This window comes from Chlorocebus sabaeus, chromosome 26, assembly GCF_047675955.1.
Source record: "Chlorocebus sabaeus isolate Y175 chromosome 26, mChlSab1.0.hap1, whole genome shotgun sequence".
Classification (NCBI taxonomy): Eukaryota; Metazoa; Chordata; class Mammalia; order Primates; family Cercopithecidae; genus Chlorocebus; species Chlorocebus sabaeus.
In genome coordinates this window covers 33,515,297-33,536,472 of record NC_132929.1, presented here as the reverse complement: position 1 = coordinate 33,536,472, position 21,176 = coordinate 33,515,297, and the positions used below count along the sequence as shown (strand labels likewise).

Genomic DNA, 21,176 nt, shown 5'->3' with positions numbered 1-21,176 from the left:
AGAAAGCCAACAACTTTACTCAGATTAAAGATGGGATTAATTTCTCCTTATGCAGCTAAATATATAAGCAATGCATGTAAATATTTAATAAATATAGAAGAGCTCTTATAAACACAAGTCAATAAACAACCTCAATAAAGTGCGGGAAACAGTATGCATTTTGCTTGGGATAGTGTTTTCTTTACTCAGTGAGGTTAACAAACAATGATCTCATCATTAGTCAACAAGATAGTAGAGAGACCATCAAAGCAAACTACAGGAGAGTCCAGATTGATTCATGCCAAACAAATGTTTGTAGCTAACAGCTGTATTATCACTCATTCTAATTTACACAGCTGGGGTTCTCTTTTCATTTCCTAAGTGAGATAAATGTCATGTTGCATGATACAAGCACCATCTCTACTGCTTGAGTCATGAATCAGCTCAGCTCCCTCCTAGTTAGCTTCGCCCCTCATTGTAGGTTGGGGGAAGTGGCTTGCTACAGTTATAGCTATAAATAGCTAATAAGCTTTTTTCTAAGGTTGTGTGAGTCCATTTGTGAATCATTCGCTATTTTATTAAAAAAATACCGGTTTGATTGAATGTCATGAAGGTATTGAAAAAACCAGTTTCATGTGGAAAAACGTTTGGTTTTGTAGGTTTAAAACTATTAGCATAAAACTTCTCTTTTTAAAAAATTCTTAAATCAAAACTTGAAGACTGGAGAATAAGAAAAAGTATGGTATAGTTTCTGCCTGCTGGATGAGATTCCGTGATTTATTCTCTAAGTCAAAGATTCTGCAGTTAGCTTTCTCCTCAGTACTCAGGCTGAGTTTGAACAGGTCCTAAGGTATTGATCCCTTTAGCTCACCTAGTTAATGGGACATAGAGTAGTCTTGACTACGCCATGCTTTTTCCTATCAGAGCAGACCAAGACAATCAAAACCGTGATTTTTAAAGCTTATCTAAAATAGAAATGGGAGAGTATTATGTAAAAAAGGATGGCTAAATGTACAGGGCAGTTGATCCTAGAACATGTTAGTGGTAGGTGATGCGCTTAACTGTCAAAATGCTACTCACAGCAAAGGGGACCCAATCCCCAGGAGGAGGTCTAGAAAAGAGGAGGGAAAAGAACCTGAGGCTTGGTGTGCACATTCTGAGACCAGTCCTGGCTCTGCCACTCAGTGGGTGCCTGTTTGCAAGTCATTTCTTGATCTCTGTGAGTCTTTTTTCCAATTATAAAGTAGGATAATTCCTGCCTCTCAGGATTGTCATGAAGATTAAATAATGTTTGTGAAAACAAGTAAACAGAATAGGTGCTCAGTCAACAATAACATTAGCTGGACATGATGGCTCACGCCCATAATTCTAGCACTTTGGGAGATCAAGACCAGAAGATTGTGTGAGCCCAGGAGTTCAAGACCATCCTGGGCAAGTTGGCAAGCCCTGGTCTTTGCAAAACTAAAAATAAATAAAAGAAAGTAGCTGGGCTTGGTAGTGTGCACCTGTAGTCCCAGCTATTCGAGAGGCTGAAAGGCAGGATTGCTTGAGCCCAGGAGTCCAAGGATGCAGTGAGCCGTGATCACACCACTGCTCTCAAGCAATTTTTATATTCTGACTTATTGACTTAACACATTATTTAAAGTTTGTCTGGGTCCTGGTAGCCCACGCCTGTAATCCCAGTGCTTTCAAGGCCTAGGCAGGAGGACCCCTTGAGGCCAAGAGTTTGAGACCAGCCTGGTCAACATAGTGAGACCCTGTCTGTACCAAGAAAATTTTTTTTAATTAGCCAGGCATGATGGCAAGTGCCTGTGGTCCCAGCTACTCAGGCTGAGTTGGGAGGATTGCTTGAACTCAGAATTTCAAGGATGCAGTGAGCCATAATTATACTACTACAGTTCAGCCTTGGCAAGAGAGCGAGACCCTGTCTTAAAAGAAAATCTTCTGTGTGTACATACACATATTTTTTTAAAAGTCAGTCATTGTAGTGGGGGAGACAGCTATTAAGCACAATGTGAGAGTTATGTACATAGCGCTGTAAGATCAGAGAAGGAAAACCAAACCCTGCAGGGAGGGGAGGGGAGGAAAGCCACCTTCTCAGAGGAGGTGAAAGACGTATCTCTGTAAAAATGAGTTTATCAAGTAAGCAAGGCGTGAAAAGGCTTTGCAGGTAGATGGAGCAGCTTATACCAAGGCACACAGGCATGTTCCAGGAAGGGCAAGTGGTTTTGTGTGGTTAGAGTCGTGGGCGTGTGGTGGTGGGAATGGTGGGAAAGAAGGCTGGAAACAAAGTGGTTATATTGGCCTTCATAATCTGAATTCCACAGATAAAGGTTTAAACTGCTGTTACCACATAAAGGAACGGCTTCAGTGCCTTGGTCTTGTTTGTTTCTGGTGGAAATCTGGACAGATTAATTTGGCCTGTTATTTCTGGGTCCTTCAGAAAGACAAATACCCAATCCCCATATTTTTGGCATTTCTATTCCCAACACAGTTGGAACCAGGAAGCATAGCAATGAAAATTAAGAAAGGAGAACGGGGAAGAAGAGAGTAGATCTATTTGGAATTTATGAAAAGATATTACAAAAAGCAGGCATCTTTGACTAGTTTACTAGAATCTCTAGTAGAGATTTATTTTTCTATTTTTAAAAAGGTATTATATCTCTGAGAAGAAATCTACCTTGATATGTGTAATAAAATAGCTCTGACAAGGAACTCACCCTAATATGAGTAATTAATAAAAAGAAACATTTTACCCAACTTTAGAAACTGTTCAGGGAGCAACTGCCCTGAATAAAGAAGGCATGAAAAGCCTTTTGTGTTCCTTTTTGTCCTGTATAACAAATTATTTTTCTTGCAAAGCCCCAAATTGCTTTCCCTTACACTGCCGCATTGCTGTGAACATGATTCCAGTACACTGTGGCTCTTCCAGGGATACTCCTGGTATCAATCTTGAGGCCTATTCAAACGAGGATGGGAGTCAGAGTTGAACTGTGCCAACATTCCTGCTGAGAATTAGCCCAGTTTCATTATGTGTGGAGGAGCCCCCAGTTCACTGCCCTTACATGTTTGGGGTACCCAGAGCTGAGAGGCTCTGCAGGGGGTGCAAAGTTAAGAAACTGCATGATAGGAACACTATCACTTACTCTTTCATAATGAGCTCTGTGCAGGGAAACTAAAAAAAGATGAGGTTTTTCTGTCATTCAGTGCAGCTGTGGTGTTCTACTTGTAACAAGCTACTTCTGCTTCACAAGGCAAGAAAAACACAAGAATGGTGGACAGACTCTCAGAATGAGCAGTCCCCAGGAGTCCCATCTGTCTTTTTTAACTCCTTCAATTAACTGGAGTACTAAGGGAGAGATTTGTTGCTTGGCCTGTGCCTTCATTCTACAGATAAAGAAACTGAGACCCAGGTGGAAGCGAAGTGGCTTTCCCGAATTGAAGATTCATTAGAAGCTAGAGTTTGTAGTACCAGGTCTTCTGACTCCTGTGGGTCAATTGGGGCAGGAGGTATAAGACTCAATGTGGGCTTATAAATATATAAGCCTAAATACGGTTATAATTAGCCAGGTTGTCAGCAGTAGGGCAGAAAGTATCACACAAGTGCACTGTAAAATCTTTTCTGCTTGGAAGAAAAGATGACAGCGAACTAAAACTTTGATCTCTGTGACTTTATGTGCCTTTATCCTATTTAATCTATATTACATCATATATAGGATTTGATTTCTCAAACTATATATTTACCTGTTTTATTTTACAAATTGCCAGTTTCATCAGAATAGGACTTGGTATCATCAGGACATCTCTATCAACTTGCCTTTTAACTTAACACTTGGAAGACCTGTGCACCCTTGCAGCCTCCTTTATCTTGCCATGCACTCCCACCTTCTGGTCATGTCGGGAGGGGCAGTATCCCTCAGGAACCAAAGTGAAACTTTTCCATTTTAGAAGATTGGTCAATCCTAGGCCTTTGTTTTATGTGTAATTCGTTCGTTCTTAGACTTTCTAATGCCACAGACTTTGACTTTGGAAACCTTTGGGTTATAACAAAGTACTGAGGAACTATGACTTAAATCTGTTCAGATCTAATATTAAATGAGACCCAGATTTTTTCCCTAGTGAACTGCAAAGCCACGTTTATTGAACACCTACTAGGTTTACATGGGAGTCCTTTTAGCTGTGCATTCCTTATTGGTAAGGGAGTATGCCCAACAGTGCACCTGGCACATAGGAGAACTATGAATATGTGTTGAATGAGGGGCATTGGTGAAAGCCAGGGTTGTTGAAGAGTGTCATGTCTTGTCCTGAGGCCACTCCAGATGGAAGTGGTTCCCCCATAGCCTAACACATCCCATTCTGTCTTGAACTGCAAGTCGACTTTCTTCCAAAGATGAAGGGGAAAGGTATTACTCGTCTGAGATTTTCCTTGTGGTGTTTAGCACAAATTTGGTTTCTGAGGAAAGGCTGGTAAAGCATTGATGCAGGGGAAATTATTCTTAGGTATTCTTCTCTGATGATCATAGACTGAATGAAACTTTTACTTTTATATAGTTACTGTAGCCATGAATATAATCACTGGCCAACATTTCTAGTGGCAAAAAATAACCTCTAGAATGGTCTGATGAATATCAGGGAGTAGGGCTAACAGAAATGTAATGCCAGCTGGGCCAGCAGTGTCTGCCAACCCCAAATATTTATTCGGCATCTTACTATGTGTAAAACTCATGATTTTTCCTTGCTTTTGCTTGTTTCTTGAATGTAAACCTGAAGGCAGAATCTATGTTCTGTTTTGTAACTGATGATTTATGAACATTATTTGTGTCTTCAAGAGGTCATATTCCTACCTACTTTGAAATCAGCTATGAGTGCAGGGATAAGATTTTGATGGTATGTGGCACACATTAGTGCTCAGTAAGTGTAGAAAAGAGAACAGAAAAACGACAGAATGCTGGGAGGAAGGAAGGGAAGGAGAGGGAGTAATTCCAAGCCTGGTCCCTGGCGTCAGCCTACAGATAGTCCAACAGGTTCTGTTGTGAACCAGCTGGGGAGCCTGGTGACATTCACTAACTTCTAACTCAAGTTTGCTCACCTCTAAAATGAGATAAAACCTCCTTTGTAGGGTTTTTGAGAGGCTTAAGTGACGTAATGCTTGTAAATATCTAACATAGACTGCTCAATAAATGTTAGTTTAATTTAATGAATAATATGTTTGTGAATTCCAGTAATTGTCTTGCTGAGAAAGCAGTTACCTGTTTATCTTCCTGGAGTTTAAAATGAGTCCACATCAGTTAATTTGGATTCCCCAGAGTGGAGCGAGCAAGCACACTGACATTCTCAGAAGAGCAGACAGTCACAGACAACAGCATCCTCAGGGAACACCCCTCCCTGAGTGCTGGCATTAAGTCAGAGGATTGCTGTTTCCCCAACTGCCCTTCACTGTGAGTTCCCCCTCTCACCAGTCATAATTTTCACCATTCCCAGAACAGAGGGCCAGATTCTCCTTCCCTTTGTATCTGCCTATTTTCTTCTCAGAGGAGCATCTCTGTGTGAGAACGGGGACTTGACTGAGCCCAGGTCTTCCTGAGGCCTTTGCCTGGAAGTAGAAGAGACACAAACTGGCAAGGGAAAGGCAATCTGGCAGGTTGGCCACAGCTCACCCATCAAACTTCAGGGCCAGGTGTTAGCATTTTCCAACACCTTGATAAGTAATGTTTTCAGCAAATCAAGAAACTCTAGTTCTGCCTCTTTCAGAGACATCACTTTTTCCCTTTTCTCAGGATGGGGATACATTTTCAAAATCTTTTTTACAAGGAGGCAGAGTTACAGCTAATGAGTGATATTGGAGACTGAGGGGAAGTTGGAGTTTCCCCAGTGTTTTTCTGAAGGAGTTAACAGCATAGGCAGTTTGGGAGATCTAGGGGAGACCTGCTTTGGAAGGTCCAGCCATCTCCTTAACATCACCCCCATTTCTCTCCATTGAACATGGAAGAAAAGGGGAGGCCCTGGCTTCTCACACTTGCTCATGGTTAGCATGTCTGCACACTTACTATGTGCCAGGCTGGGTTCTAAGTGCCATATATGGTATACCACTTAATCCTCAAAATAGAATTATAAAGTACATAGTATTTTTATCCCCCCCTACAGAGGAGGATCCAAGGCTCAGAGATAGTAAATAAATTTCCAAGGCTCAAACAGTTATTAAGGAATAGAACTGGTTAAAAACAAACAAACAAAAAAAGAATCCGGGCAGCCTGGCTCCATAGCCTTTTCTCCTACCCAGGGTTCTCTGCTGTCTGCAAAGTCATTAGTCCCACTGGAGGATCTCAACAAGGGACTGCAGGAATTGAAAGTAAATGTAAATGAACTTTAAAGCAGTTTTTTCCAATTCTGTGAAGAAGCTCATTGGTAGCTTGATGGGGATGGCATTGAATCTATAAATTACCTTGGGCAGTATGGCCATTTTCTCAAAAGAAGACATTCATACAGCCAACAGACACATGAAAAAATGCTCATCATCACTGGCCATCAGAGAAATGCAAATCAAAACCACAATGAGATACCATCTCACACCAGTTAGAATGGCGATCATTCAAAAGTCAGGAAATAACAGGTGCTGGAGAGGATGTGGAGAAATAGGAACACTTTTACACTGTTGGTGGGATTGTAAACTAGTTCAACCATTATGGAAAACAGTATGGCGATTCCTCAAGGATCTAGAACTAGATGTACCATATGACCCAGCCATCCCATTACTAGGTATATACCCAAAGGATTATAAATTATGCTGCTATAAAGACACATGCACACGTATGTTTATTGCAGCACTATTCACAATAGCAAAGACTTGGAATCAACCCAAATGTCCATCAGTGACAGATTGGATTAAGAAAATATGGCACATATACACCATGGAATACTATGCAGCCATAAAAAAGGATGAGTTTGTGTCCTTTGTAGGGACATGGATGCAGCTGGAAACCATCATTCTCAGCAAACTATCACAAGAACAGAAAACCAAACACCGCATGTTCTCACTCGTAGGTGGGAACTGAACAATGAGATCACCTGGACTCGGGAAGGGGAACATCACACACCAGGGCCTATCATGGGGAGGGGGGAGGGGGGAGGGATTGCATTGGGAGTTATACCTGATGTAAATGACGAGTTGATGGGTGCAGCACACCAACATGGCACAAGTATACATATGTAGCAAACCTGCACGTTGTGCACATGTACCCTACAACTTGAAGTTTAATAATAATAAATAAATTAAAAAAAATACGCAAAAGATATAATCAGGAAATTGAAAAAGAAAATTTAATATAAGGAAAAATGTTTAACCTCATTATTATCTTTGATATGCAAATTAAATAATCATTGAAGTTATAATTTCATATCTTACAAAATGGCAAAATATAACAAAGGTTGTTGAGAAAAAAAAAAAAAAAAGTAAATGTAGCGTTTCTCTTCCCCAGGCTTTTAAAATATTTAATTTTCAGGTAAATTTCAGGAACAAGTAGCAATTTTTCATCGCAACAAGACCAAATTGCCTCTATGGGCTATATGGTGGCTCTGCTCTCCTTTTTCCGTAAAGTGGCGTATGCTGTCCAGTAGAGTCGCACCCTGTTGCAGGTTAGATTCCCAGGGAGCATTCACGGAGTTGTACTTTAGCTTGCAGGATTTTACTAGGGATCCCTGCTGAAGGGGAGTGGCCATGGGGAAGTGGAACTGCAACACAGGCCTGACACAGCCTCTGCCAGTCACGTGGGTCATCATGGAGTATATACGGCCCCTCAGAGCCCAGTCCTGTGCTAGGCTGAAAGGGTAGGACCTTTATACAAACCCTGCCACCACTAGTGGGAGGATGTGGGCCACTTGGAAGAGGGCATCTCCTTGGGCAAGGGAGCTCTTTTCAGCTGAGGTGGACCCAAAGGAGGTGACAGCACTCCCCATCACTGAGGTAGAGTTGTGCCTTGAGCAGGGGCTCTAAGTAGTGGATCTTTGTTTCCATAGTGAGACTTTCATTTGCATTGCCAGTGTGAGTGTATTCATTGGCAAGTGCTTTCTCCTAACTCAGCCTCTTGTTTTGTTGGATTCAAGATAAATGGCATTTACAAGATTGCACAAAAAGAGACAGATTCTCAACTGTCTGGTATCCTTTTACTGTAGCGCTAGGCAGAGGCAGAGGTATAATATTGATAGTCTCTTTGGAGCATGTAATAAAAATCATGCCTGGCATTTTGGGAGATACATGAACAATTTGTTTTACCCTCATGATATCTTTAAAGTGGCACCAGTTGACTTTTTTCTGGAGCTGGAGTCCAAAGCCAAAGGCCACAATACAGTGATGGAAATCTCCGGTTACATTTTGCTTGCCAGTTGTCTTTAGAGAAATCTTTCAGTGATGAAGATTCCAGATTTAACTCCCTTTTCCTTACTCCTTCCATCTTGAGACTAAAGCTATCTTCAAGTTCACTCTAGCGTGGACATTAAACTGTACCCCACTAACTTATGTCTTGTACACCCAAGTTGATGACAAGAGCTGGGTTAGTTTGCCTTTTAGCATTTGTTACTGTTGCATCCCAATGTTACCCTGAGCTGGCATTGACCAGTGACTGTCTCAGCTGCAGGGTGTGCAAAACCTGTCTCCATTTCCCTTCTTTCAGGTTGGAAAGCTTATCCAAGAAGCAGCTGGAAGAAGTAATTTGAAGAGAGTAACTCTGGAACTTGGAGGCAAAAGTCCTAATATTATTTTTGCTGATGCTGATTGTAAGTCAACGACACGTCCCATACATGAACCAGCACACACCCTTTGTACTCTCTTTTGTATCTGCACTTTTTATAGGACACTAGCAAAAGATCTTTGAAGCTAAGGGCAATTAAGAAGATCTCTAAAGAGAAAATAGTTTGATAATGGGGAAAAAGCACTTTTCAGTTGACGACTGAACTGTTTGTTCACTAATGAGCCATTTTGAATTTGTGATATTGTAGAATGGGGGATGAGATGAAGGCTTGGTCAGTGGCATATGATTAAACAGCAACGGTCTCAGCTGCTGAGCACCCGAAGGATAGTCTCTCTGCCTAGATACAATAAATCTGTAACTTTTCAACTGTGCCTGGTGGCTAGTAGACCATTATAAATAAATCCAACTTATCAGCCCTGCCAGCATTTTCCAAACCCACAGCCCCTTTTCTGTTCAGTCAATTCCAACCCTTTTCTGCTACTCCCATGACTTTCAGTCAGGATGACAGCACACGTGGGTCAGTTCGGTATGTGTAGTCCTAAAGCTGGGATGATTCCACCTTGCCAGTAGGACCTTACAGAGGCTTAGAGCAGTAACTGAGAAACCCCATGTCTCTAGGAAGGATGCCACCTAGGCCATTCTGCCCAGGTGTGACCTTTCTGTTTTGAAAAGCTCTCCAGGTAAGGAAATCCCAACATCTCATTCAGTGATTCTTTTTTTTTCTTCACATTTTGCCAGGCAGAGCTGCTTTCCCAATTTCACCACCAGAGAGATCAGAAAACCGAAAGCAGATTGCTTGAATTTCAACCCCAGCTTGGAATTTGCAGAGTTCAGCTTTAGCTCTATGTTAGTTGTCAAGAAAATCAGAATCCTTATGGCTGTTCCTCTTGAGGAGTAGGAACCCCATCGCCCTCACATTGACTGATTCATTTATTCAGTCAGTCGGTCATTTAGCAACTAATACATGTCAGATTAAGCTATTTTGAAGTGTGAGATAGAAGGGATGAATATGGAAGAGTTATCATGCGATTTTACACAAGTCCATGTCAATCTAGAGGCAATTTAGTGTCTTCAGAGAAGACCCATTGGTGTTACGGTTTAATCCCCCAAATACCAAACATACCGCTACAAGGCCCTGTACATTAGGAGTTGTAAATTGGCCAGATACAAAATATAGACATGTTTACCTGTCTAAACATTATGCTATGTTCAAAACAAAAACTGCATATTAAAATATTGATTTCTGTGAAAGTTGAGAAGATCTGACAACCTGGGGGTCATATTTATGCATGGCAATGATTAAATGTAGTGACTTTCCTTCTTAGCCTCTCCATTACATTGCTCCATTACCACCTGGTAGCCTCATACCTTTACCTTGTCTGCCTAGCCCTGTGGTGTATTGGAGATTGAGACTCCTGTTATACCTGAGGTTCAGTCCCTCTATTTGCAGAATAAGAAAGAGACCCAAAGAAGTGAAGTCGTTCAAGTTCACATAGCATGTCAGGGTGTAGTTAGAACTGGAACTAAGTTGCATTCCCAATCCAGTACTATTCATGGTTATGTCCTGCAGTGAGCACACTATACCTGGGGCTTTGGAGAGGGGAGGGAGGTGGCTCCATAGACAAGCAGTGGCAACATGGCTGTTTCCTCTTGTAGTGGACTATGCTGTGGAGCAGGCCCACCAGGGCGTGTTCTTCAATCAAGGCCAGTGCTGCACTGCAGGCTCTCGCATCTTCGTGGAGGAGTCCATCTATGAGGAGTTTGTGAGAAGAAGCGTGGAGCGGGCCAAGAGGCGCATAGTGGGGAGTCCCTTTGACCCCACCACTGAGCAGGGTCCCCAGGTAGAAAAATCATAACCATTCCCTTTGTTTACTTAATTCTTGGCTGGCACAGAACTGTGTGCACTCTAGTAGGACCCAGCAAATCAACATCTTTCTTTTCAGCTGCCTCCTTTATTCCCCACCATGTCTTCATGGCTGGAAATGTAGCCAGAGAGGGATTGCTTATTTCTTATGCTTCTCTTTCCCTTTCTAAGTTGTGTCTCTGAAAAACTATGGCATTACTGTTACTTTAAGAATATTCTGACCTTTGGGACTAAGCTGGAGTCTCTCAGTTCTAAAGAAAGCCTTGAGTTATGACAAGATGGGTCTCGACACTAGAACCCAGTCTCCCAGTCCTTCCAATCACTGAACTTTAGGACATCCCTACAGATGCCACAGTCAAGGAAGGTAGATATCTTTCTTTCCTAGAGCCATCTATCCTTTTATGAGCTGCCAAGGAGTCTGTCCAGCAGCCTGAACCAGTCCGGACAGATCACTTGTAGCTTGTGAATGTGTAGGAAATGAAGGGCTGGCTCACTTGCCTTTTGCTGTGTGGTTATTTCTTAACCTGAATGCCTCGTGTACTGTAGTGGGGTGGGGAGGGCCACAAAGTCTTTCCTGAGCAGCCAGACTACACTTTTCACCTCTGCAGGTTCACCGTAATCATGAAGGCATATTTCTAAAGGGAATTCTGGTCTTAATCTGTAGACAGGTTCTGAGACTTTTTAGAAGGAACTTGGACCAGCTCCTATATGGGTCACTAAAGCATGGGTTTTCCTGTTAAGGGACAACATCTCCTCAGTTTAGGGACTATTCAAGAGAAGATTGATGTTCTGGCTGAGCCATTGAAACTTGGGTGAATGTAGGTTTTTGTATTATTTACCTCTGTCAGTTTTTGGGGGGAAGCCTGACCTTATTTTTTTTTGGACGAAGAAGCTAGTCCTTCACTCTTTACTGTTAATATTTTTCTCTAAAGTTCCTCTAAAAATGTAATAGGAATTCCTTTAAAAACAAACCACAATAAGATTGGGTGTGTAGCACTATCTAAAGAGGCTGTGTGCTAATTTTTGCCTCTTTTTTACTATCAATACAACTTGCTAACTTACTCAATTATAAAGGTCAGTTTTCCCTCATATGAACAATGAATAGTAAATTAGCCAGTGTCTCCATCATTTTGAAACATTTTTCTAAATGTTCAGCTGGTACTTCTGATTAGGCAATATCATCAGAGCAGTACATTTATTGGAATCATTGATATATTAGGATTAACCATACAAAATTGTCAATTTTTTGTAGGTCAAAAATTGGTAAGTAACAGTAGTTTTAGATTTGACTGGGTGTAAACTTTGAAAAAATCATGTCCCCCACAGATTGATAAGAAACAGTACAACAAGATCTTGGAACTCATCCAGAGTGGTGTGGCTGAGGGCGCCAAACTGGAATGTGGAGGCAAAGGACTGGGCCGAAAGGGGTTTTTCATTGAGCCCACGGTGTTTTCAAATGTCACTGATGATATGCGGATTGCCAAGGAGGAGGTATCAAATATGCTGTTCTTACAAAAGCCACATCTTTCTTGGGATAGTTTCTAGAGCATTTCTAGTGGATGATATTAGAGTTTTAGCTCTTTATATTTTACATATATTCATTTTGCAATAGTAATGAACATGGCTATGAAAATTCCAGTTTCAAGAAGAAAAGTAAACCAAAAGACAAGCAAGCTAGGTGGAGGCCAGGTGACATGCTGTGTGCTTGTGATTATTATTAGCCAACAGAACAATCAGAATATCCTACCATTGACCTCAACAACACACTGGCACCAGTTCAGTTCTCCTCAATATGAGTCACTAGGATGTTAACCAGGAGAGAGAATACACTGAAGCATCTTCAAATCTGTGCAAGAGAAGGACCAGGAGCAAGTCAGCCCACAGTCCAGAGCATTCAGTTCTGGAGCAGTGTTTGCAACATCATGGAGGATGCCACTTTCTCTTCTGTACCTAAAGAAGATACCCCTAGTATACAGAGTGGAATCAAGTGATGCCGGAGAGGTTGGGGAATTTGGGGATGTTAAACAAACACTAATGTTAGACTCTTCTTGCATAATCTTATCCTAGGAAAGGTTGGGAGATTTTACAGTTTTGTACTGCTAAACTTAAATGTTATTTAAGTAATCAAGGCAGAGTAAACGTGCATTGAAATGTGGAAAGCAGGTAAAAGAATGACAGAGCACCCATGTTGAGTCATACTATCTTTTTGTAGATCTTTGGCCCTGTTCAGGAAATTTTGAGATTTAAGACGATGGATGAAGTTATCGAAAGAGCCAATAACTCAGACTTCGGACTTGTAGCAGCCGTCTTTACTAATGACATCAACAAGGCCCTCACAGTATCTTCTGCAATGCAAGCTGGGACTGTTTGGTAAGATCAGAGTCAGTCTTGTAACAAATTCCCCTGGTGGTATAGGAACCAGGGGGAAATAAACAAGTATCTTCTTGGAAGGATGGGGAATACCAAAAGCAATCAAACTTCACCAGAAAAGGTGTACACTCTGTACTGCTTAGATCCAGAAATCAAAGTAGATTTTAAATTACAAACTTTTCCTCTGGAGGAAAGGAATTTAAAAATCAAACTTGTAAAAGAAATTCCATGCCACTCAGATTATTTCTGTGTGGTCAGACTTTACATGAACTCACAGTACTATGTTTTCTTCTTTCAGGATCAATTGTTACAATGCCTTAAATGCCCAGAGCCCCTTTGGGGGATTCAAGATGTCTGGAAATGGGAGAGAAATGTAAGTCTCAAAGTTGCTGATACCTGCAGAGAAATAGATTGCAAATATCAGCACAGAGCAGTACTTTAAAAATAGTTTAATTGCCTTACACTGATCCATTCATTCAACAAACATTTTGTTGAGCACATGGTACTAAAAGCTAAGTACTACTACATGTTGCAGAGATGAATAAAACACAATTCCCTTTCCCAAAGTGAGAACAGAAAAAATTACTGTACTATTAATTCCCTGTAATAAAGGCTATGATAGAAGTATGTTAAACATTTTGTCAGTACAGAGAAAAATTTTTGACTGGTGAGGTCAGAGAAGACTTCACAAAGGAAGTGACATTTTTTTCCTGGAAGTAACATCCAGGAAAAAAACCCACTTTCCCTCCTTTTGAAAGAAACTGATCTATATTTTCCAAATCCTGTGATTCACAGAGGAAACGTGTTTCATGCCCATTCCCTCAGCCATTACTGAATGCATATTCTTTTGAGCAAATGCCTAGTTCACAATTAACAAGTATTGAGCATAAACTATGTACAAAGCACCGCACTTGGTCTGTGAAGGAAGATGCAGGCCCTTAAGGCATTTAATATGTTTTGGGGTAAATAAAACTAATAACATTGAAAGAATCAGAGGAATCGCAGAGAAGACTGAAAACCAATGGAGGAGCTCAGGGATAGGGAAGATCATTGTAAGCTGGAGAAATCTGGGAAACCTTTAGATGTGATCTGCTACAGGGGTTTGAATCAGCCTTTCAAGAAGAGGAATGCTTGGATCGAGAAGGGGGAATATATTTTCAAGGTTGGTGGGCAAAGCAGGGTAGCAGTGGGGGAGAGTAAATAAAGGTATTGTGGGAAAAACAACTGTGGTGTTGGTGGGAGAAATGCAGTGAACCAACAAGACAAGAGCGGAGGATTTACATACTGCAGATAGTTTCACTGGTAATCTCAAGTTCCCAAGCACTGAACTATAAAGTAGGTATAGCTTGGAGATTAGAGCAGTTTCTAGAATCACACTGCTCGGATTTGAATCCTGCCTATATTACTACCTGTACAAGCTTGGACAAATTCCTTAATCTAAGCCTCAGTTACCTCATCTATAAGATGGGAATAATTATCGTACCTACCTCAGGGTTGCTGTGAGGATTGAGTGTAAGGGTTAAGTATGCAAACATCCAACAGAATGTCTGGCAAGCCTTCAGAAAATGTTAGCTGCACTCGTAACATTATTCATCAAGCCGATTCGTGTTATATAGGTGATCCCTCTTTTTCTTAACCTGTAACTTTGGCAGAAGTTTCCCTAAATCTCAGCTGGTGTCACCGACTTCTGTTCTGTATCTGGTAACGCCAAGGAGAAGCTGTTCTCACTTGAACCTTTTCTTCCGGCCTCCAGTACCCCTCAGTTACTTTACAGCCAGAACCTATAGCCAGTCTGGATTGGATTTGTTCAGTTCTTAGTATCCCTTCAGCTTTTACAGAGTCTTCTTGTACTCCAGGTATCTCTTCATTTGCTTTTGACCTTAACTGTCTGCTTCCACTTTTCAAGATGCATTCCGCTTCTTATTTCATTTCTTCCTCTATGTCTGTGCTCTCTCAGTCTCTGAAATGCTGGGGGTAGTCACTGGCTCTGGGAATGCTGCTTGCATTGACTGTTTTGTTACAGATCATTAACAGGGTGAATCATGAGCATAAACTATACTTTCAATAAATGATCGCTGGTTGATGGAGCCTAATCCCAGGTTAAGCCGTGGTCCCTCATCATGGGCAGGCTTGTGACATTAGCTGAGTCTAGTCTATTCCCATCAGAAATGTTCCCCTTGCCCAGAAAGATGGTCCAGGAGACAGTTTGGCTCTATCTGAACCTCACATAACAGTGCCCAAGAGACTGAAGAACCATTTCTCTCTATTTGTCTCGCAGGCACTATGGTGATTGTACCTTCCCAGTGGAGTTAAAAAATAATTAGGAAATGCTGTTCTTTGATGAGACCCACTTCATCTTGTCTAGATTGCATGGTTTTTTGTTTGGTTTGGTTTGGTTTTTGGTCTCTACCTTCCCCCAAAACATGTTTTCTCTTTCTTAAATAACGCAGAGTGACAGAAAATGCTTTCTTGGTCCCCAACTCTTCCACCTCATTTGATATAGCCTCAGAAACTCCACTTAACCCTCCATCTAGACAGAATTGTTCATCTCATGGCCTGCAAACTCCATGCAGCATTGGTCCCTGACAGCTCCCTGTCTATCCCTAAGAGGAGCAGAGACGTGAAGTGGCACTTCCAGAAACATCTGGAAACTCCAGGGAGGGCTGACCTAGCCTATGAGGTCTCCCCACAGAGAGCTGTGGGGAGGGCTGCCCTCTTAATTCCCAGGCTCAGAGACAAGCTTTTCTCAGGTCCTCCTGCCCACTGAATTCCACCTGTTTGACTTCTCCTGTCCTTTTACTTACTTCCTCATCAAACTCCCCTGAGATAAGGGGTGGCAAAGCACAAGCCATAAAATGTCACAAACTGAGGAGATGGAAAGAATGCTGTGAACCTCAGCATTTTAAAAACTCAGGACACTGGCTTTGAAAATGAGAAGCATTGTTAGATAATCTAAATCAGGGCTTGTCAAGTTTGTGTGTGTGTGCATGCATGTGCACGCATGCAGAGAAGTCACCTCCAGTCTGGGTGATGGTTTTGTTAAGCATGTGTATCTAGGGACCCACTCTCACAGATTCTGAGTTAGGTGATCTGCTATAGGACCCAGGACCTGCGTTTTTAACAATCTTCCAGAATGACTCCAGTATAGATCACTGCCCAGGACCCACAGAGAAGCACCTCCATTCCAGCAGCGTTTGCCATTGCATCACACACCCAAACACTGGGATCCACCAGTCATCCTTGGAAGCAACCTGCCTTCTGGTGACCCGCTCCCACCCTCCCTCTCAGTCCCCACCACCTGCAAGCTCCTCTGATGCAGGTGGTCTGGAGATGTTACTCTGAGAAGTGCTGCTGCAAGTCAAGTTAAACAGCAGGAAAATATATACCCTAAACAGAAACTCTTACTTGTTTTATGAGCGAGTCTGAGTGATTCCTAAAATGGCTGGCCAAGAGCTACCAATACTGACAGGTTACCTTAAAGCCTCTAGGCGTGCCAAGTTTGATTTTTCTTAGGGACTAGAACCTAGTCTGCTGAGGAGCAGGAGTATAGGCTTCTAAATGTGACTGTGCCTTGCTGTATCTTCCTGCTGTGAAAGTGACCATGCAGAGAGATTGGGCTGCATCAATAGTGATATGCATATCTTTTGTGCATCAGTGGGCTTCTTCCCTGTTAACTGTATGTGCCACAAAATTTAACTAGAGTAAATAAATTTGAGACAAATTCTGGAACAAAATGGTGAAATTGCTTAAGAATCCAAACTTCAGGGCTTAGTGACCTTTAAGCATTGTTTCCCAAAGTGTGACCCAAATGACCATCTATCTCACAGTGTCCTGGTCCCTCCCTAGAGCTTCTGAAACTGAATCTTTGTGGGGTAGGGGTAGCATTCTAGAATCAACAGTTGAAGCAAGCTCTTTGGGTGATATGTATGCTGAGGTTCAGGAACTGACTGGAGAGATGACTGTGCACCAAGAGGATGGCAGTGACTCAGCTGGCTTCTCTTAGCTGGTTCATGGCAGAGCTGAGTGGGCACTCCTGTCTCTGACCCCAGGTTCAGTGCTCTTTGTCTCCTCCATGCCTTCTCAGTTGTGCCACTAAGACCTCTTACTGGCTTTCCTTCATGTCCTGGGCCCAGGGCAGTTCTTTTCATAGCAGATTTGAGTCCACTTCCCCCGTGCACAGATTGCTGCTCAGGACCCAGAGAGGAGCACCTCTGCTCCAGCAGCGTTTTCCATTGCATCACACACCCAAACAGTAGGATCCAACAGTCACACTTGAAAGCAACCATAATCGCGAGGTTTCTGACTCTGTAGACTTCCTTACGTTTCTCACAACCTAGTTAGAGAGTCACATGGGAGTGAAGTGTGGCTTGGGACCTGCCCCAACAAGTGCGTGCAAAAGCCAGGAAACAAGGGAGTAAATTCACTTCAAATGGGATGCACATGGTGTCCGTGATGAAAAGACACATTCAGAATTGCCCAAGGACAGGAAAATGACCAGAGAGAGCCAGAGCTGAGCTGGTAATGAAGAGACTCCGGGCCTGGATGGAGTTAATGAGGGAAGCATGCAATGAGTGGGGCAATTTCAGTGGATTTCTCTCATTCCTCTAAGCAAAATGAACTATACCGACAAGAGAACAGCCTGCTTGCCCCAGTCCCTCCTTGGCTGCCCTCTGTTGTGCCTGTCAACTCAGGTGCCCATGGTGCTCAGAGGAGCTGCTGGCAAAGCCAGTGGAGCCTTGTGTAGGCCATGGGGGCTCCTAAAAGGAACCCGAATGAATCACTTACAGCAGGTCTCTCTTGTAAAGCCCAGCCACAGTAACTCATACACTGACTTTCAAAAGACAGCCTTTCTTAATCATTTAATCCTTTCATATTCAAATATACCTCCTAAGTGTTCTTTTATTTTTTCCTGATCTAGAAGACATGACGAAGATATGACAGCAGGGTAGAACTAGGGAAGGGGGAGTAGGAAGCTTGTCCTTCCTCCTTCCCTCTTCACTTCCCTCCCTTCGTCATCAGGTACCTTCTTTGTGCCTGTTGTTGTAGGCTATACCCTATGTTTAGTGGAAAGCGAAAAGAAAAATCAGTAGGATACAACTCAGCAGGGAAGACAGAGATATTCAAGCCCTTTGTCCTCCCAGTGTGTTAAGTGTCCTGGCTGAGGTGTAAACAAGGGGCTCTGTGAACAGAGAGGACTAAAGAGGAGCTCCTCCTGAGGCTGTTGGGAAAAGCATCACCGAAGAGTGATTTTCAAAAGAATAGAAGAAAAAAAGTTGTTATTTTAAAGAAAAATAGTTAGGAGAACATGCTTGATTTATATAATGAGATGCAAAAAAAAGGCATTTAAACAAGGCAAAAAGAACAAGAGAATAGAGAAGAAATGTGGAGAAGGAGCATTGTAGTAAACACCCAGAGGGACAGGAACACTTAGACATGTGACCCGCTCCCACCCTCCCTCTTCGGGGAGGAAAGCACACTAGTGTCCCAAAGAACTAATACTGAACCAGTGCTGCCTTGTAGAGAGAGGCATGGCCAGGGCGTTCAGAGACCTCGGCCTGGTCCTACTGCTGCCCACAGCACTCAGCCTCTCAGCACAGCCTGGGGTCGTTTGTGTGCCCTCTGGCCAAGGCTGACAGTAGGTCTCTGAGTAGTTGAGAGTCATTGCCTTTCTGTGCAGTATTGTGAAAACAAATCACATTTTAACTTTAAAAACTGCTCATGAGATGACAGTTTCTCTGACCCTCAGAGGAAGGCTGGGCTGCCCACACATGAGGAATTTTTACATGAACACCCCAGGACTTGCTGTTCGAAGGTGATAAACTGCACCTCCTCGGGACTCCCGCTGCACTCACGTGCAGCTCCCTGGACTTCTGGTATCTGACCCGGCCCATTTCTGTGTTTCAGGGGAGAATTCGGCTTGCGAGAGTACTCAGAAGTTAAGACTGTGACAGTAAAGATCCCCCAGAAGAACTCCTAAGAAGGCCAAGAAGGAAGATGAAGCCCAGCCTGCACGTCTCTCCCTCTCTGCTTTCTCTGTAGGGCCCAGCTCTCAGGAATACAAAGTTGAGCCACGGTCCTTATTTAAAGATTGAAAAGATAACATGTAGGCCAGGCAGGTCACTGCACAACTAAAGCAAACCAGCCAGGTCCAGTTTTTTGGCACTCTGTAAGGGGCCACCTTAATCATACCAAATATTGGGGAAAGTGGGATAAAAGGAAGAGGAGGAGCTAGCAGACACTTCCGGTATGTCTTTCTGGAGCACAGGATGAAATAAGGGAGCTGTATGATTTCATGCCTTTGTCACAAAGAACTTTCCTCTTAAGGAAAGGTGACCTTTCTACTGTCTTCATTTTCCTCCTTTCAGGCCCTCTTCACTCACCCACTCCCGCTCTCTTCCAAGGAGATCTCAGCTGAGCTCATTTTGGGGCAGATGTTTGGGCCGGGAACAATTTTCCAAGGTTTTAAAGCCAAATTACCATTTCATGTTATCCGTTTCTTCAAAGCAAAACATGAAATGATTTTAGCTAGAGTCAGACCAGAATGAAAATGCCAGGAGCTGGTACACTACAGATGTAATAAGAACCTGGGATATTCCTGACCCAGTCTGGTTTTCTTTTACGCATAAATAACATGAATGAAAAAAGATTGGGACAATAGAGATTGGAAGTCATCATGTGCAATTCACAGCTTCTGAGTTTGCTGCACAGTTTTGGGGTGCGTGTGTGTGTGTGTGTGTGTGTATTAGATTCCTTCCTTCTCAGTTATTCTGGAATAAGGCAAGGGGTGGGTTTTTCTCATAGCTAGATAAGATCTTTTCCAAAGTTTTTCTTAGAACCAACCAAAAAACACTCCAAGTAGGCCCAAGAATTTGATAATGCTGGATGCCTTGCAGATATCATTCAGTTTCTAATATTGGGCAACAATTACTATTAAATGAATTATTTCTGTAGTTGGAATCTGTAGCTTCTTCTGAACCTCTACACCAATACCTGCTATTCCAGTGCTGCAGGTGTGACTTTAGTCTGTCATACTGTACCAATGTGCCCTACATCTATTGGCAGTGACCTTGGAAAATCTGGCCAAGCCTAGAAGTTTCCTTTTCCATTTGCCGAGTTCCATTGTGCTAGGACTGCCGTGCTCCACTGAGCTCCTCTGTCACACCCAGGGGCTCATCCACATACCATTCTTGCACCTCACTGAGCAGGCCGTGGCCTGCAGTGTAGGGAGTAAAGCAGGCTCGCCTCCCTTTCTTCCCAACCGCATACTCCTCTTCTGCTTTCCAGTGACTCCACCAGTTTGATGTGGGAAGTTAGCTTCCTTTCCGTCTATCTTTCCAGCTGTCAAATCCAATCCAGTCTCTGACCTAGATACAGATCATTTATTTAAAAGTACCAAACATAACCTAGAGTATGTGGAATATGGGCAACTATGTATAGCCTTCTGTATTTAACGATTTTCTGCTTCCTAACCGTACCAGTTTTCTATTTATAACTCTTATCTATCCATGATGTTTTAAAGTCTCCACTTGCTGTTATTTACAAATGACAGTGCATTCAGCAGCCCGATGCCGTGAGCCCTGACAGATGCCATATTTCTGAGTGCTTCCATGTGAATGCCACCCTCCTCCTGTAGCATGTGTCCAAGTGGACATAGCCACTAACCAACTAGTTACCTTTGGACTGCAATATAAAATGTGAAAATGAAGATTTATTTCTTTTTATTTACTTAAAAAGAAACCTCCATGCTAGCAATAAAGCATTTATATTGTGTACTCCTTGGGATTGTTTGGCTGTGTTTGTAAGTCTTTGTGTCATATACTGAGTCTGTTTGGGTCCTTCCCTCAGCTGCTGGGTTTTTCATCTGTGTTACTCTCTTGGGTAACTGAGCAGATGCCCACAAGGGTATTTTTACACAATTCATTAAGGTAAACAGTATTCAGGTAAACAAAAACCTTATTTTCCAATACTGTTTAAAATCTGTGTGCACGTGTAGTTTGGCTGGCATGTAAGTATAACCATGTATGAAATATATGAAATAACAAGTTTCCTTTAGAATAGTCTCCATGAAAACAAATGCAGAGGAGTCTGTAGGGTCTGTTTTCACAAATGTGGACTACATACCGCGAGCTCACATTGCTGATGGCATTTCACAGTAGCTTTATTTTTATTTACCAAAGTGAAATGAAGTCAAAGGCTGATTACCTGATGAAGTATTTTTG

General features: G+C 42.4%; 1 protein-coding gene across 1 annotated transcript in view; it reads left to right on the top strand.

Moving 5' to 3' along the window:
• ALDH1A2 (aldehyde dehydrogenase 1 family member A2) overlaps positions 1 to 20,729 on the top strand; it is a 118,482-nt gene extending 97,753 nt beyond the window's left edge. Inside the window, exons 8-13 of the mRNA XM_008016462.3 lie at positions 8,646 to 8,748; positions 10,380 to 10,564; positions 11,914 to 12,078; positions 12,800 to 12,957; positions 13,256 to 13,330; positions 18,862 to 20,729. Coding sequence (XP_008014653.1) covers positions 8,646 to 8,748; positions 10,380 to 10,564; positions 11,914 to 12,078; positions 12,800 to 12,957; positions 13,256 to 13,330; positions 18,862 to 18,934 — 759 coding nt within the window. The 3' untranslated portion in view covers positions 18,935 to 20,729. The remainder of the gene's footprint in view (positions 1 to 8,645; positions 8,749 to 10,379; positions 10,565 to 11,913; positions 12,079 to 12,799; positions 12,958 to 13,255; positions 13,331 to 18,861) is intronic.
• Positions 20,730 to 21,176: the final 447 nt, after the last annotated feature.